Source organism: Lethenteron reissneri, chromosome 45 (genome assembly GCF_015708825.2).
Source record: "Lethenteron reissneri isolate LAM-NWPU_2019-01 chromosome 45, ASM1570882v1, whole genome shotgun sequence".
Taxonomy (NCBI): Eukaryota; Metazoa; Chordata; class Hyperoartia; order Petromyzontiformes; family Petromyzontidae; genus Lethenteron; species Lethenteron reissneri.
The window spans coordinates 2,665,558-2,683,808 of record NC_083823.1 but is presented as its reverse complement, the minus strand read 5'-3'; the positions used below and the strand labels follow the sequence as shown (position 1 = coordinate 2,683,808).

The window sequence follows — 18,251 nt, the reverse complement described above, 5'->3', positions numbered from 1 at the left end:
CCTGCACACCACGCGTCCCACCCATCACCACCTCCTCCACCCTGCACACCACTCGTCCCACCCATCACCACCTCCTCCACCCTGCACACCACTCGTCCCACCCATCACCACCTCCTCCACCCTGCACACCACTCGTCCCACCCATCACCACCTCCTGCACCCTGCACATCACTCGTCCCACCCATCACCACCTCCACCACCCTGCACACCACTCGTCCCACCCATCACCACCTCCTCCACCCTGCACACCACTCGTCCCACCCATCACCACCTCCTCCACCCTGCACACCACTCGTCCCACCCATCACCACCTCCTCCACCCTGCACACCACTCGTCCCACCCATCACCACCTCCTGCACCCTGCACACCACTCGTCCCACCCATCACCACCTCCTCCACCCTGCACACCACTCGTCCCACCCATCACCACCTCCTGCACCTTGCACACCACGCGTCCCACCCATCACTACATCCCTCCTCCTCTTCCCAATTACACTAAAAAACACTTTCCTGCCACGTTCAATTCCCAGCCTCCCAAGTTGCTCACCCTATCCCTGCCACGATATTCCTGGACTCCTCCGCATGCACCGACATTCAAAGGCCTAACGCCGGAACTTACTTGAACACCTATCACCCCCAAGTTTAAAAGTCCTTTATTGAGCTCGGTGGGATCACATTGAGATTCACCACCGCTTTCACAAATTAAATACGCATACCATATCTTTGTCGGGGATAAAAGGTGGTTAACTTTTACAACACCCCCCTCCTCCTCCACACCTGCGAAAAGCAGCTCATGGGCAGCAAGGGGTTAGTGGATCACGGAGAGAATTGTGGAACTCGCCGAGCTGCGAGGTGGCAGCACAGAAAGTGGGTTTGTGAACCCATCTGTGTGGACCTGCGAGTGGGTGTCACCGTCTCGTACTCGTGCTAAGTTCGTCTCGGAATTCTCCAGTTTCCCCACCGATGCGATTAAAAATACTCATTCTATTCAAAAGGAGCTCGGAGAACAAAAAATGACAAAGCTGGACCCCCCCCTGTCCTCTAAAATAGTTCTCAGCCTCAGTGATGCCCGGCCGCCTTTGTCTCCCCAGTGGCGATGTTTAAACACCGCACCAGGTACTATTTTGACGCCGAGTCGACCTAGGGAAGGCTCAGGACCAGTTCAGATAATCGTCACCGGTGTTGGTCACGAGCAGGAATCGTACTCGGGTGGTTCGTAGACCGGCACGCAAACCACGACACCACCGCTTCCCACAAACACACACGCACTCACACGCACACACACTCTCACACACACGCACTCGCACGCACACTCGCACGCACTCGCACGCACACACGCACTCACACGCACTCACACGCACTCACACCTATCGGATCGTACGACGCACCCTCAACCTTTGCTTTGAAATTTCGGGGAGAGCAGCACATCGCCCAAACGTGGAGAACGTGGACCGAGAGAGAGAGAGAGAGAGCGCCTCTAGTCCACGACCCGGCAAGCGAGAGCTTCCTCAAATCACCTCCGACGCGTTGCACAATCGCCCGATGGCTTTTTAACTGGCCAGTAACTCTGCAGGTTGGCTTTAGCGTTTACAACAACAAGAACAACAACAAAATGAATACCATATGCTTTGGCTTAAATAATTCAACAATCTCTTATACGTATAGATACACACAGAACTCTGAGCGCAGTCAACCGTCGATTATTCCCCCCATCCCGGAGCCCCGGGGTTAGCCGTGCGTCCCATAAAAAATAAATAAAATCTCTTTTCCTCACACGGCAGATCGGCTTGACAGCTCAGGGGAGTTTCGCTCCTCACTCGTCGAGGGCCGGCGAGCGAAGCGACTGGGAGGGCAGCAGTGGGGAAAGGCGACGGCGTCGTCAGGATAAGCGAGAGTTGACTGAACGCGTCCAGCACAGCTTGATCGGTGGCTTCCCGGCAAGGCCCACGTCGCGGTCGCCTCGACGACGGACGAATCCCCTCGCACCCCCCCTCAAGGTCTCACTCCGAAGCAGCCGCTGCCCGTGTCCACGGAGACCTTGAGGTCCTCCGCTCCTCCTCCGACGACGACTCCCGCAGTTGCCGTGGCGACCTGCCAGCCCTCTCCCGCGGCGGTGCTCGCCGCCGCCGGCGCCGTCGTCGCGGCGCCACAGTCCTTGCCGCCGCCACCGCCGCCGCCGCCGCGCATCCCGCACAGGGTGCGCGTGAACGCCTCCATCATGGTGTGCGCCAGCCGCTTGGCCTGCTCGGCGCTCTGGCACTCGACGGCGTGGCACGACAGCGCCGGCGCCGTGCCGTCCCCCGCGCCGTTGCCGCCCCCGCCGCCGTGGTGCTCCCGGTAGAGCCACGCGAAGACCAGGCCGCTGGCGCGGTGCTCGGCTGAGCAGAACGCGACGCGTGCCACGTCGAACGAGTCCGTGCGCCAGCCGCCCCCCTCCCGCGGCTGCCTCCGCTGACGGCGCCGTCTCCGCCGCTGTTCCGCCGCTCCTCCTCCTTTGCCACCGCTGTGCCGCTTCTTGCGCCACAGCAGCCGCTGCGCACGCACGGCCGCCGTCGCCACGCCGCCCTCCTCCTCCTCGTCGTCGTCGTCGTTCTCATCCTCCTCTTCGTTCTCGTCATCGTCCTCCGGGTCCTCCTCACCGGCCAGCTTTGCCCGCTCGCAAGACGTGGAGGAGGTGGTGGTGGTGGAGGTGGTGTGAGAGGGCGGCAGCTGCACGTGCATGCGGATGTGAAAGGGCCGGATCTCGAGGCGTGCAGGGCGAGCGAGGTTGGGCTCCTCGGCCTTCAGGGCCCACATCTCCTGGACGGCGCCGTCGGTGCAGCCGGGGCCCAGGGCGGGCGCGGGGAACAGGCGCACCTTGCCCAGGTACGTGACCTGGCGCCAGCGGGGGCGGGAGCGCAGCGGTCAGCGACAACAACGATGACAACAACAAACAACAACCGATACGCGCACGACTAAGCGATTATGACGACGCGGCTGCGGTGCTTGCGCCGGGCTAGGTTCACCGCTTTTGAATGATAATTGGGTTTTTTCTTTTTCTACCTACGTGACTTTACCGAAAGAACCAAAGAGTACGTTCTAATATTTACACATTATCTACGCTTCGAGTTTCCTGGCTGGCTGCTGCCTGGGCTCCTCTCCACCACAACAATAACTCCGTTGTCGGTGGCCGCTGGGGGCTCGTTGCCACAGAAGCTAGCTGGGTAGCTGGCCACACGGGATTTTCCGTGCAACAAACAAACTTTGCGTCGAGTTGAAACGGCGGAAGAAGTTCGGACGACGTTTAGTGATAATAAATATAGTGCGACGAACGGATAAGTTAGATCGCTCTAACTTTCACATTTGAGAGCTCCCATTAATGGAATTATTTCAACATAATATTCCTTAAATCCCGGAAGAATATTTTTTAAAACCCACAATACATATTCATCCAGCCATTTTATCATTCCGTAAAAAATTTACCCGTAAAAACAAAGTTTTTCACTATAAATCCTTTATATGCGTGGCATCGGGGCGGCGAGAGTCCTCTCGTCCTCTGGCTTGAGATGGCTGCCACCTATGGGTCAGATGATTGCATGGCAGCATTAAGCAATTGGTAATTAAATATACTATTTTTGTCCCAAAAAGTGTAAACTTTTGGAAAAAACTTTTCACGAACATTAATTGTCACGCACAACGAGTCTGTGTGGAAAATGTCAGCTCGATTGGATCACGGGAAGTGGGTTAAAAAACGACCGAAAGATTTGCACGGTCCTAAGCAAGCAAGCAAGTGAACTAAATATAAAGGATTTTAAAAAGGGCAGATTTCTCGTAGTCTCCAAGTACAGCAGGGAGAATGATCGTGACACAGCCGTCTTATTTCCCGATGCAGGGCAACACAAACGGCTTCTCTCTGCTAGTTTTATTTGAATATATATCAATTGCCAGTTAGTTTCGGCTCCTCTGACACAGCGGTGACGACACTCTGCGAGTGTCGCTACCGCCGTTTTTTTCCAGGCCGCAGCGAGCGGCCCGTGATGGAGTTGGCATCTGAAACGGCCTTGGAGGGGTGAGGGGGGGCCCACCTCCCCCTTCGTCAGCCCGCACCGACCCGCGTGGTGAAGTATAACCGCCACGGCCTGTCTCGGGGTGGGTCGGAGGAGGCCCTCGTCAAGCAGTCGAGTGACAAATGGCTGCGAGTGATCAGTATTACTTTAATCAACGAGGAATGCGTTACAGTGCAGCACTTCTCAACGCTGACCACTGCGACTCGCAGAAGGCGCCCAGGGGATATGTCTGGATATTTGAGCTCTTAACTGCGCAGCGCGAACGACAAGCTGGCCAGCCAGTCCGTTGAGAGAGCTTCCGTTCGGCAAAGCACGCATGTACGTACGTTGAATGTCTGTCGCCGCGTACGTAGCCGATCGCAATAACAATTATCAGGAGGTGCGGGTGGGGGAAGGACACACTCAACACAAAAAGTAGTTGTAAGGAACTGAGTTTTCAATCTAGATTTGGAAGTGCATAGCTCCAGTGGCTTCCTAATATCGGACGGAAGAGCGTTCCAGACGGCCGCAGAAGCGCATCTGAAAGCGCCGCGCGATGATGCGGTGACCACGGTCTTTGCTCGATGGCCCAGCAGCCAAAAGCCGCTGCTGCCATGAGGATGATGATCGGAGTTCGCGTGATGGTGGTTTATGCTCCTTGAACGAGTTCAGCGAGGTACTGTGGTTCATTTGTGGCAAGGACTTTGTCAGTAATGAGTGCGACCTGTAAACTCGCGACGGTACCCTGGGACTAGTTGCGTTTTTGAAGAAAGAAAAGGAAACGAGGAAAAGGAAAAGAAAAAAAGTGCCGTCTAGTACCATTGGAACCTCCTTTGCCAGTAGCAAAATATGATATTTGTTTTTTTACCCATTTATCTGGCAACAAAACTGACACCTTTTTTACAAGGAGTCATGTTTGCATTGACCACAATACCTGCAGTCATAATGCAAACTAAAACTGTCTCGGGTGTGGACCAATCAATCCCAAGGACGGTGCACACACCATCATAGCTGTGTTCTTTTATTTGCATTCCGACCGCAGGCACTGTGGTCAACGCAAACATGACCCCCTGTAAAAAAAAAAGGTGTCAGTTTCGTTGCCAGATAAAAGGGCAAAAAAACATTATCATATTTTGCTACTGGCAAAGGAGGTTCCAATGGTATTAATACACTTACAGGGGGTCATGTTTGCGTTGACCACAGTGCCTGCGGTCGGAATGCAAATAAAAGAACACAGCTATGATGGTGTGTGCACCGTCCTTGGGATTGATTGGTCCACACCCGAGACAGTTTTAGTTTGCATTATGACTGCAGGTATTGTGGTCAATGCAAACATGACTCCTTGTAAAAAAGGTGTCAGTTTTGTTGCCAGATAAATGGGTAAAAAAACAAATATCATGCCGTCTAGTATTTTGTTGCCCCAAAATTCATACCAACAGTGAGTTATCGCCACGCCGCGCTATGAACCCGGGGACCCGAGTTCGATTCCCGGCCACGGCCAACAACATCAGTGGGGCATGAGATCCGAAGCGGGCCAGCATCCCTGCTTGCTGCCTCCTTCGCCAACGCGCGCTGGCGAAGTAGGGTCTAGCAACTCCCACGACGGCCGACAGAGCGTGGGTACCGTACATGATTTTGTACCGCGTGGCCCAAAAGTCAGGAGGCACGGGGGTTATTATAATTATTCTAACAAATCACATTATGGTAATTTAATTAATTTTAACAAACGTTCAAACCGACCTCCATTAAAATTAATGCGCGGCACATGAATTATCTTTTAAAATTAATTCGGGACTTCTTTTTTTATTTGGTCGAGTTTTGTCAACGACGTAGTTGAGGTTGACCCCACAGGAAGGAGAAGAGAAATAGATATTAATAACGTTGGCAGAGTATTTTTTTTTATCTTCACATAAATAAAAAACAAACAAAACCCATGCCCTGACTTTTGGACCACCCTGCATCCCGGACACGACTGTACGGAGAAGCTGCATGGCGCAGAGAGTTTGCGAGCTGCGTGTGTTTTTCCTTAAAACGCGGTGTCCTTGGTCGGACGAGCGGGCGGACAAACACAACATCTCCCTCGGCACAGCAACACATATTCCCATCGGCTCCAAAAACAAATACTTGCACACTTTCTTGCACGGGCTACGCTAACCCGACATTTACATACCAGACAAAGATCCCCGTATAGCCTTTAACAGACCGTTGGGGCAAGTGCTGTTAGGCACCACGGTGGCGAGATGTTAACCACCTCGCCTGGTATACAGAAGGTCGCGAGTTCGATCCTGACCCTAACGCCTGCTGTATATTTGGAGTTTGCGTGTCTCTCTCTCTCTCATCATCACCGTGGCTAGGAGATGTTAACCACCTCGCCTGGTATACAGTTGGTCGCGAGTTCGATCCTGACACTAACGCCTGCAGTATATTTGGAGTTTGCGTGTTCTCCCGGTGGTCGCGTGGATTTCTCTCCGGGTCCTCCGGTTTTTCCCTCCGCATTTAGAATCCACATCACGCGTTCAGAATTATTTGGCTGCTATAAACTTCCACACGATGGCTCAGCCACTTCGTTGAGCTATCACTTGTGGACGTCAAAGGCCGGCCACAACACACGAAGAGGTGGGTGGCCAGCACCACGCCCGGCCGCCTTTGTCTCCCCAGTGGCGATGTTTACACACCCAGGACCGGTTCAGATATCGTCACTGGTGTTGGCCACGACTACACTACCGCTCCCCATTGTGTACTTATGCATTATAGCTGCCGTGTCGTTTCACTGCATGCACTTCTTTGGCCAACACGAGTGATGATTTACGTTCATTTGCCCTCAGATAACCCAGCTTCAGAGGAAATCTGGAATTATTATGCAATACGATTTGGTGACTTGGCCGATATTCTTTAAGAACCTGCTTTGGCTAGGGGTGGCAGGTTTGAATCAAGGGGCGTCAACGCCGACCCACCTTTGTCTCCCCTGTACTGACGGTTTACACAACGCACCCGGTACTCATTTAAGGCCCAGTCGACCTAGGGGAGGCCCAGGACCGGTTCAGATAATCGTCACCGATGTTGGCCGTGAGCGGGAATCGAACTCGGGTAGATGGGTTAGTCGCGCAGTGCGCTAACTGCGGTGCCACCGCTCCCCACCGAGACACGCAAAGACAAAAATCCCCCTGATACCCTTTACAAACTGTTGGGGCAAGTGCTGTTAGCGAGCACCTATGAAGGCCGGCACGGCACACGAGGAGGTGGGTGGCCAACACCACGCCTGGCCGCCTTTGTCTCCCCAGTGGCGATATTTACACATCACACCACGTACTCATTTGAGGCCGAGGTGACCTAGAAGAGGCACAGGACCTGTTCAGATAATCTTCCCCGATGTTGACCGTGAGCGGGAATCGAACTCGGCTCACCAGGTTCGTCGTGCAACGCGCTAACCGCTATGCCACCGCTCCCCATATTGAGACACACTGAGACACTAAAACACACACACACATTGCTCTGGTCTTTATCTAGGTCAACACATGCTAACAAAGGCACACGCACGCACATACACGCGTGCATGCACATACACGCACATGCACACACACACACACGCAACTCTTTCCACACACTTCATCATCTACAAAATTGCAGAATTTTGCTAAACATCCTTACGAATGCATTTGTGCAAAGAGAGAAAAAAGCCACTCAGGAATGGTTTCCCCATAAGCCTAGAGGGTATGTGTGTTTGCGTGTGTAGGCATGTGTGTGTGCGTGTTTCATTTGGCTCTGCGTGTGCAGGTTGAATTGGCTGAGTGCGTGTGTGTGACACACACACAGTGGCGAATGGTGATGGCAGTGGTTAGCGCGCTACGCTACGAACCCGGAGACCCAAGTTCGATTCCCACTCACGGCCAACGCCACCGAACCGCTCCTAGGCATCCCCTTGGATGACTCAGCCTCCTCTGAGTACCAGGTGCGATGTGTAAACATCTCCAATAGGGAGACAAAGACGGCCGGGCGTGGGTGCTGGCCACTCACCCCCTCGTGTGCCGTGCCGGCCTTCATTAGATGCTCGCGGACAGCGCTTGCCCCAACAGCCCGTGCAGGCTATACGGGGAATTTTGTCTTTGGGTGTATGTGTATGCTCATGGCCGACGCTGGTTGGGCAGCACAGGTCTGTTTCACTTGAATCAGTTAAATGGCTTTATTCTAGATTTGAAGCTTTCGTGACTGCAAGGATTCATATTCTTGTGTTTTTTCGGTAAAGTCACGTAGGTAAAAAATGAAAATTAAAATTAATAAAAGTAAAATAAAAATAAAATAAAAATCACGACGTTTCGGAGGCAACACAAGCGTCCGTCTTCAGGTGGAACCGTCACAGCACGATTGCTGTATCATTTTCTTGTGTTGCCTCCGAAACGTCGTGATTTTTATTTTATTTTTATTTTACTTTTATTAATTTAAATTTTAATTTTTTACCTACGTGACTTTACCGAAAAAACACAAGAATATGCATGGCTTTATATTTACATTGGTTGCGTAACGCTGTGTAGAAGCTGCCTGGCCCCTAAGGTCGCTCCACATAAAGCCCTCTCGTGTCTTCTCAGCCACAGTCATGCCCTCTCTTCGTGTGTGCGAAGCATGGACCCCGTTATAAGAAGCATCTACACAAACTTGAGCATCATACAGGCTTGGCCCTGCCTTCAAATCACTGCGAAGTTTAAAATGGGACTGAACTCGTTGTTGGTGCCCCAAACAAACCCTCTGAAAGTTCCTGCGCTCAGTCCACATCAGTGAGCTCCTCCGGCGGGCGATGCTGCGTTGGTTGGGTCACGTAGCCACCGCATGCCCAGCCACCGCATGCCCAGCCACCACATGCCCAGCCACCGCATGCCCAGCCACCGCATGCCCAGCCACCGCATGCCCAGCCACCGCATGCCCAAGCAGCTTCCGTTTGGCCGAACAGAGGGGCCTAAAACGGGCGTGACACGGGCTAAAGAGACGGACTCACGCGGTACGGGGAGAACGTGCAGCCGATTCACTAGGTTACCAGCGGGGTCAAGATCGGATTCCGTGGAAGAGGCTCGTGAAGGATGCTGCCACCGGCGAATTTTGGAAGCAGTCGCCCTGCAACAACGGCGGGGGGCGGAGGAGCGACGCTCGCAACAACTAACTCAGTGCCGAGTCACGATGGTCGCGGGAAACCACGAAATGGATTCAAAGTTTGGAGTGAGATCTGTTGAATGGCTGCGGATTCACAAAGATTAGGTGCTGCCAGTTTTGGACTGGGGGGGTGGTGGGGAAGGGGGTCATAGACGCTGGATAACAGCAGAGGGCAAAAATGGATTTTGGATGCACATCTGAGCATCACCCCAGCCGATTTGGTCAAAGGTTCCAAAAACAAATCAAGGGGAGCCGGTATTCCCAATTATCAATTCCTAGTGAGAACGAATATTCATTTAAGGGAACGTATAAATTATACGTGTCGGATGGGCAACAACAGGAAAATGAAAAGTGTGTCGTTTGGATAGATGGAAGGAACCGTAAAGAGAGGAAGACCTCGCAGAGAACGGCTTGATGGCGACATCACACGAGACTGCTGCCAGAACCATTTGGCGCACTACTTGGTGCACATTGGCAGTGGATACCTACGGGGCTATCTGCCCATGCATCGTGATGATGATGATGATGACGACGAGAGGGTAGAACACCTATATTGTCTGACGCCAGTGGCAAAAGCAGACTCTGTAATACCCCTTTTTTCCACTGGTGCATCCGAGCCGAGCCAGCACGGGTCCCAGCCGGAACCAAACGGTGCTGCGGCAGCCTCACAAGGCACCCACTGATTGGGGGCCCCCCAGGGATGGGGGGGGGGCTAATGATTGCGCTCGTCTGCCGTGTGACATTAAGTGAGCATTACCCCGTGAGGGCACAACGTCACGGCATCATCTGAAATCCGGAGGAAGAGAGGGAAGGCCACTAAAAGAAAAAGGGAAGCAAGTCACTAAAGTTAAATAACTAAAAGCGTGTTTTTTTTTTACGCGTCTGGACTCCTTCAGTGTGTCAGCGGCACGGCGCGGCCTCTGCGGTCGGCCAAAAAAAAATATCCCGGCGGTCTCGCGAGAGCTTGGGCACAGTCCCCCCCCCCATCCCGGGCACGGCTTCGCTTTGCGCAGTGGAAAACCGGCGTGAAGGTGAACCGGGGCTCGCCCCAGCTCACAAGCCGCCCCGTGCTCTCTCACCCAAAGCCATCCTCGGAAGCAACAGAGACGTCGTCGTAGTGTCGACGTAGAAGCGGGACAAATAAGCGTGAATTACGACCCGGGGTGAAGGGTCAACTTCAGGGCCGTATTTTTTGCCTACAAATAAAGATGGCCGAAGGAGTGTCGCAAATGATGGATTTCTATCATTTGGGCGCCACGGTGGCGAAATGTTGACTACCTCGCTTGGTATACAGGAGTTTGTGGGTTCGATCACAATCCTTATGCCTGTAGTTTGCGAGTTTTCCCCGTGGTTTAGTGAATTTTTCTCCTGGTCCTCCGATGTTTTCCCTTCCACATTCAGAAACAACATGTGTTTACAGTATTTGGCTACTGCTATGACATTCCACTCCACAACGATGATGAGAAGCCACTTCGTTGAGCTATCATTTGTGGCCAGGTCACTTCTGAAAAAGAGATCTACACAGCTCAAGCGGGCCTTACCTGGTAAAATAAAAAAATAATTTAGTTTATGCTTGTGGACAGCCGCACTTAACCACAGCCCGCGCTAAAAATTTGTTTCGGAGACATGTTGCTTTACAATCGCTTGCCTCTGACTGTGGACGGTAGGGGACAGGTGGGCGGGTGGGGGGCGATGTATCCATGGGAAGCGAGACTTGGCACCTTGCTGGGACGACCCAGGGCCATTTCCGGGTCATTCCGGTCGTGGAAAAACATCACATGGGTCAACCGTGCCGGAGAGATGCACCGCCACCGGCCTTCGTTGGGGCCGCGGGCTGGGCCACAGAATCCCCACGAGGATGTTGCTTCGACAGCGACACCCACAAAGTGGTGGCTTCCAGGCTTGCCCCAGAGGTCGCAACCGGGTACCCGATACCCGTACCCTACCCGATACCCGGCTACCCGTACCCGGCCGGGTACGGGTACGGGTAGCCGTTTGCGACCCTGGTGCGGCCGGGTACGGGTAGGCCGTGAGTCACTGGTGAGTCACCGTTTGTCACTCATTTCGGGTAGGGTACGGGTACGGGTAGGGAACGGGTACCCGTACCCGGCCGGGTATGGGTACGGGTAGCCGTTTGCGACCCTGGTGCGGCCGGGTATGGGTAAGGAATCAAACCCCGTTTGCGACCTCTGGGCTGCCCTGCGGGTAGTCCGTGCAAGAGGCTCTTGCCTAGAATGTGAGGCAACTGAGGAGGCTACAATAAGGGACGTTTCTTGCCAGTATCAAAATATAAGAACAGGGTTTTATACCCCTTCTGGCAATAAAACAGGAAGTGTCAAGATATTAAAACACCAAACAAAAACCTTTTGCAAGGAATCCTGTGTCTGCATTAATGACATGTACTTGTGGTGAACATGCAAACACAACAAAAACATGCTCTAATAGTATATGCATTGTCTTTCTGTTTGGTATTTGAGTACATTAACACCTGTTTTATTGCCAGAAGGGGTATTCAAATCTGTTCTTATAAGCTGAGGAGGCGTTTGTTTTCCAGGCTAAGCTCTGCCCGGGTGAGTCTCGAGTCGAAACCGGTCCAGGGATTATTTGCTGCTGCAGCAGATTTTGCTGATGAACATTGGGGGGAGGGGTGGGGGGGGTCGAGATCTCCAGCAAGGCCCAAAATGTTAACGGTGCTCTATTCTACTGTTTGGGAGGTAAACAAAAGCGCCAGTCCGTTATTCATTTATGATTGTGTTCTCGTTAATATGTAACACAGATAAAGCCACGCAGGTCTGATTTGGGTTTCCCGGAACCGACTATTCATTGCAAACACCCCCCCCCCCCGCACCCCCCCCCCCCTTTTTAAATTTACCTTTCACGTCCACCGATGTTTATCTCGAAGCCAGATCTACCAGGGTCATCTTCACCCCAAGAACAAAATAACTTCACAATCAATGACCAATGCAGCAAATTCTATTGTTGTACCGTACTTCGATAACCACACCCCACTCCTCCCCCAGCTGCTGTAGGCTCCCCCGCCTTCACGAACAACCCGCACGGACCAGCAGGATGAAGTATGGTCAACCTCGCCTCGGCCTGCGTGGCGTGGGAAGACCCCTCAACCTTGCAGCGGATTGACAAGAGGATTGTAAACTAAACTTTTTATTTTACCAGTTCAGGCCCACTGAGCTATTTCGCTCTTTTTCAGAAGCGACTTGGATATCACAAATGATAGCTCAACGAAAGTGGCTTATCACGTGGAAATGTATGGATTCTAAATGTGGAGGGGAAACCCAGAGGACCCCAGAGAAAAATCCACGCGACTACAGAGAGAGAGACACGCAAACTCCAAATATACAGCAGCAGGCATCGTCAGGGTCGGGATCGAAACCAACGACCTCCTGTATACCAGGCGAGGTAGTTAACATCTCCTAGCCACCGTGATTGTGATGATAAGAGAGAGAGAGAGAGACACGCAAACTTCAGATATACAGCAGGTATCGTCAGGGTCGGGATCGAACCCACGACCTCCTGTATACCAGGCGAGGTAGTTAACATCTCCTAGCCACCGTGATGATGATGAGAGAGAGACACGCAAACTCCAAATACACAGCAGGTGTCACAGGGCCGGTATCGAACCCACGACCTCCTGTATATCAGGCGAGGTAGTCAACATCTCCTAGCCACCCTGGCGCCCGACTGTTCACATACAATGAGCACCCTGGTTGGCCAGGCGGCCCTATGGACAGCAAAAGTTTAGAGTTAAAATCCTGCTTGTGGCTCAACATCATTATCATATTCATCCCTCTGGGGTTGATCCAATTAGTCCTATCGATGTATTGACCACTGTCATGGGAATGTGGAGTTTCCACCCCACTGTCCAATTTGATCAGGGAGACATTGTGACATCATACGTCACACCCGCGACGCTTACCATCACATCGGCCCGTATTTTTTTGGGAACTTGAAACCTAAGCGGTGTTGAGAGTGGTACGAATTTCAAGTAAATCCGATGAGCTATGAAGTTCTTTTGTGACCGTTGGGGGTTCACATGGGGGCTGTGACGTGACTATGAGATGCCAGTGCCGAGTGTGAGCCCCCTCTACCTGTAGCGGGGGTTTCTCTCCCGCTACTTGGGTTTCCTTCCCACACGAATCAACCGCAACCCCCGAAAATGGAATCTGCCCAAACATCCGCAAGCATGACCCTCCTGAAAGAGTCTTAAAACTATATTCTTGGTTCTTTCGGTAAAGTCACGTAGAAGGAATTTTTTTTTTCTCTTCTACGTGACTTTACCGAAAGAACCAAGAATATGAATCCCTGCAGTCACGAAAGCTTTAAATCAAAGTCTTAAAACTCTTCAAAAGACTCATTGAGGATTCCTGGGTGAATTATTGGGAATGTGTAGAGTAGTTTAGTTTTTTTCACGCCTATTCAAGAAAAACAAGTGATAGCATCGATATTAAATAGAAAAATACAATTATTTTTTTACAAAAATGAGAGCATTTTCCCTAAATAAAATCTTGGCCTGTGAGATTCAGAATGATTTCAACACAACTCCCGCCAAGCAACAATAAAGACTGAGCGTCTGTTTTTATTTTTTTCATTTTCTTTCTCTGCTGCTTGTTTTTCTAAAAGTATATTTATATATTTTTCAGTGCTCTGCACGAGTAACAGCACATGCTGTACTATAGTGTGTGCCGGAGTGTGTACGCGTGTGTTTGTGTAGTCAAGCGTGTGCGTGTGTGCGTGTGTATTCAGTGCGTGCGAGTTCATTTCCATGCGTGTATCTATGTGTGTGTTTTCACAAGCGACCGACGCTCACAACAACGAGTGGAGCGTCGGGTGGATAAAACGTAGCGGAGGTGGCACTGCAGGCAGCACAGGTGGTGCATCTGCCAATCATCTCAGTCTGTGAACCCATGGCACCTGGGTCTGTCCCGTGACCGCCTGCCAGCAGCGACCCTTCGATACTTAACGTGGCCTTAAAGTGCACATAGCCTGGCACAAGCGCCGTGGTGACGTCACCGCCACTTAGTGGCGAATGGCGGTTGTTGAGTAGATGAGTTTATGAGTGAGTGGGTGAGTGTGTGAGTGGGTGGGTGGGTGGGCATGTGGGTGGGTGGTTGGGTGGGCGTGTGGGTGGGTGGTTGGGTGGGCGTGTGGGTGGGTGGTTGGGTGGGTGGGCGTGTGGGTGGGTGGGTGGGCGTGTGGGTGGGTGGGCGTGTGGGTGGTTGGGTGGGCGTGTGGGTGGGTGGGTGGGTGGGCGTGTGGGTGGGTGGGTGGGCGTGTGGTTGGGTGGGCATGTGGGAGGGTGGGTGAGTGGGTGACTGAGTGGATAAGTGGTGGGTATGTGAATGGGTGAGTGTTTCTGGCAAGTGATCGAGTGAGTGGATGGGTGAGTTTGTAAATGGGTGAGCGAGCGGGTGAGCGAGCGGGTGAGCGAGCGGGTGAGCGAGCGGGTGAGTGAGCGGGTGAGTGAGCGGGTGGATGAGCGAGTGGATGAGCGAGTGGATGAGCGAGCGAGTGGGTGGTTGAGCATTGCGACCTGCGGTCGTGGCGGTGGTTGAGCACCGAGTGGATGAGACAAAACAGCTGACCGGCTCCTCCAACATCGATGGAGGAATGGACGAGCAAAGTTCATGGGAACAGCGACCACACTAGGGAGACGGTGCGGATGGTGGCTGTGGTGGGGGTGGTGGGGGGGCCCCCCAATAGGGTAGCACCGCCAGGGGTCTCACCGCGTGTCCGGGATGCGAGGGCGGTGGGACGAGGGGCGCCGTGGGGGCGAGCTCGATGGCCTCCGAGTCGCTGGTGAGGGGCGCGACCTCTTGATCCTTCCCGAACACCAGGGCGCTCAGCTTAGACTTGAGAACCATCTGTGCTCGCACACAAAGACAAGGATCCGACCCGTGCAGACTTTAACGGACCCATTTAAAAGGGTTCCCGAGCCACTGGTGGCAACGGCACATTGCTCCAGTTTGCTCCACAGGTCACCTGCCGGGTGACTTGCATACAACTCGGTGCTACTTGTTGCAATGTCCCTGCAAGGGTTGACGATGGTGCTTTGTGACGGTGATGACGACGGGCTGCGGAGCGTACGCAGTGAACGAGTGCCGTGCACGTGTGTACGCAAGTTGAACTTCTTTCGCACCGTACGTAGCCAACCGTGCTAATCGGAGGTGCAGGGGAAGGACATCAAACTTGGCATACGAGAGGGTTGGTGGCTAACGTCAGACCCAGCCATTTTACTCTCCCCCATGGAACTCATTAAGGCCGAGTCGACCTAGGGGAGGCGCTGGCCACCGTTATTGGTCATGAGCGGGAATCGAACTCGGGTGGCCGGGTTCGTGACGCAGCACGCTAACCACCGTGCCACCGCTCCCAATTGAGATCGTGCCCCGCTGCGTTTTAGCCGTCTAACGCTCTTGGCGTCTCTGCCATTCCCTCTCCCATCGTTGGCGAACGGGTGCCAATGTTTGAATGCACGAGCGGTGCTACACGGTGGCTAGGAGATGTTAACTACCTCGCCTGGTACACAGGAGGTCGTGGGTTCCATCTCGACCCTGACGCCTGCTGTGTATTTGGAGTTTGCGTCTCTCTCTCTCTCATCATTATCATCACGGTGGCTAGGAGATGTTAACTACCTCGCCTGGTACACAGGAGGTCGTGGGTTCTATACAAGAGGTGATGGGGTTCGATCTGGACCCTGACGCCTGCTGCTGTATATTTGGAGTTTGCATGTCTCTCTCTCCCCGTGGTCGCGTGGATTTTTCTCCGGGTCCTTCGGTTTTACCCTCCACATTTTAGAAATACGCGTTGAAGAGTATTTGGCTGCTATACATTCCCACGTGACAAGCCACTCTGTTGAGCTATCATTTGTGGCCTAAATTGCTTCTGAAAAAAATAGCTATATAGAGCGCAGTGTTGCCTTACCTGCTAAATAAAAAAACATTGTTTAGTTTAGAGTTTTAGCATGATAAAAACTCGTTTAACACATACATATAAACGAGCACCTACCATGTTGTAGGGCGGGCGGGGAACTCTTTGTTGGCGACGCTGCTGCTCGTTCACCGCGGGCGAATGTTCACAAGACGTCCACCGAGTTCCTGGGTTCGAGTCCAGTCTTCAGCGGCTGAATTAAACAAACAAAATCGTTTTAAGCACGTGGCAGGCTTTCGCGACCAATATCATCCGTAAGAGGTTTTTGTTGGGTTAGATCGCGTAAATATATAAATGTGTCGGTAAAACCCGCCACCACCCGACACGGCCAACTAGTAAGGGTTGTCACGTGAACAGAACGTGCCAAATCGTCATTAGTAGTTAGACTTCTCCACAAATCTGGCTGTCGCCTGATGAAGCTGGTTGTAATTACTGGCGAAACGTCGTACTCAGATTGTAAATATTGTGGCTTTGCTCTCCAACACACTGGTTACTGCTGTACTAGTATAATACACTATACACTACACTACTATAGACTACACTATACACTACACACTAGTGCTGTACTAGTGACGAATTGGCCACGTTCTGTTTACGTGACAACCCTTACTAGTTGGCTGTGTCAGGTGGTCGCGGGTTTCACGACACTTTTATATATTTACACGATCTAACCCAACAAAAACCTCTATTACACTGGTCACACTTTTTCTGGAATAAGGTATTCCAACGGTTTTAATGTAATTTTGGGGTGCTGATTCCAAATCTGGCATCAGTTTTTGTCTATCACATCAGGTTTTTGAGATATCAAATATTGCTTTTTTTTTTTTTTACTGCAGAAGAAAAATATTAAATAAATGTGGATATCTACATAAAATGATATTATAAACACACTATCCTAAAAATACAGCGCCATATTTTAACACTAAAGCAGTCACTGACTCGCAACAACTTGCAATCATAAGTGACAGAGTTAATTTCGGGTAAAATCAATGAAAATGGGGTATGCCGATAGCATAAAAATGAGATGTGATAGAGCAAATCTGAGATGAGATTTGGAATCGGCGCCCTGAAATTAGTCTAAAACAGCTGCAAAAGTCCAGGCCAGAAAAAAATGTTTTTTTTGTTGACCAGTGTTATTGTGGTTGGCGTGCTGCACTACGAACCAATCGACCTGAGTTTCACGACTGTTTCCCTATTTATATTTTACCAGGTAAGGCCAACTGAGCTTTTGTAGCTCTTTTTTCAGTGTTATAGAGAATCACCCGTCATCGTCGCGACGATCACTTATGATCACGGGTACAATAATCATCAGCGCCACGATCATAACCCATTCATAAACATTCGCAAAGATCCTCGATCAAGAATATCTCTCGTATGGTGCAGCAGCACATCGTCGTCATCATCACCGCACGTTCCAGCGCGCGTCATCATCCGAGACTGAAAATCCCCGAGGTGGACTTTCATTGCATCTTCGTCAACCCGGAGTAAAAAAAAACGCCACCGAAATGCATCCTCTTCTGTTTGTGGCTTTTTTTTGTCGCCAAACAATGAGCGGCTCGGAAGCATTGGCAAAGTCACCGTTATCCACAGATACCCGTGATTTAGGCGCCACCAATAGCCACCCCCGCCCCCCAACACCCACCACCACGTAGGGTTGCCACGTGAAGGTCACGTGACACTCCGATTTCTGCACCTCCGATAAGCACGCTTGGCTACGTACCTTGCGAAAGGAGTTCAACTTGCGCGCACATGTATTGTGTACACTTCCCAGCCCGTCATCGTCACAAAGCACCACCATGAACCCTACAGGATCATTGCAACAAGTAGCGCCGATTTCTATGCAGGTCACACGGCAGGTGAATGTGGAGCGAACTGGAGTAATGTGCCGTTTCCACCAGTGGCTCGAAAACTCTTTTAAATCGTGCACTCGATGTAGAATTGCATTCTTACAAGATAATTGGTTTTTTACCCTTTTATCTGGCAACAAAACGGACACTTTTTTACAAGGAGTCATGTTCGCATAGACCACAATACCTGCAGTCGGAATGCAAACAAAAAACATAACTCTGATAATATATGCACTGTCCTTGAAGTTGATTGGTCCACACCCGAGACAGCTTTCCTTAGAGCCTAGTCTCACATGG

General features: G+C 51.8%; 1 protein-coding gene across 1 annotated transcript in view; it reads right to left on the bottom strand.

Moving 5' to 3' along the window:
• Positions 1-356: 356 nt before the first annotated feature.
• The window catches only part of PID1 (phosphotyrosine interaction domain containing 1), a 43,859-nt gene continuing 25,964 nt past the window's right edge, over positions 357-18,251 (bottom strand). Inside the window, exons 2-4 of the mRNA XM_061570243.1 lie at positions 16,186-16,300; positions 14,907-15,044; positions 357-2,875 (exon numbers count right to left, since the gene is read on the bottom strand). Of these exons, the coding sequence (XP_061426227.1) occupies positions 1,994-2,875; positions 14,907-15,044; positions 16,186-16,188 (1,023 nt within the window). The 5' untranslated portion in view covers positions 16,189-16,300 and the 3' untranslated portion in view covers positions 357-1,993. The remainder of the gene's footprint in view (positions 2,876-14,906; positions 15,045-16,185; positions 16,301-18,251) is intronic.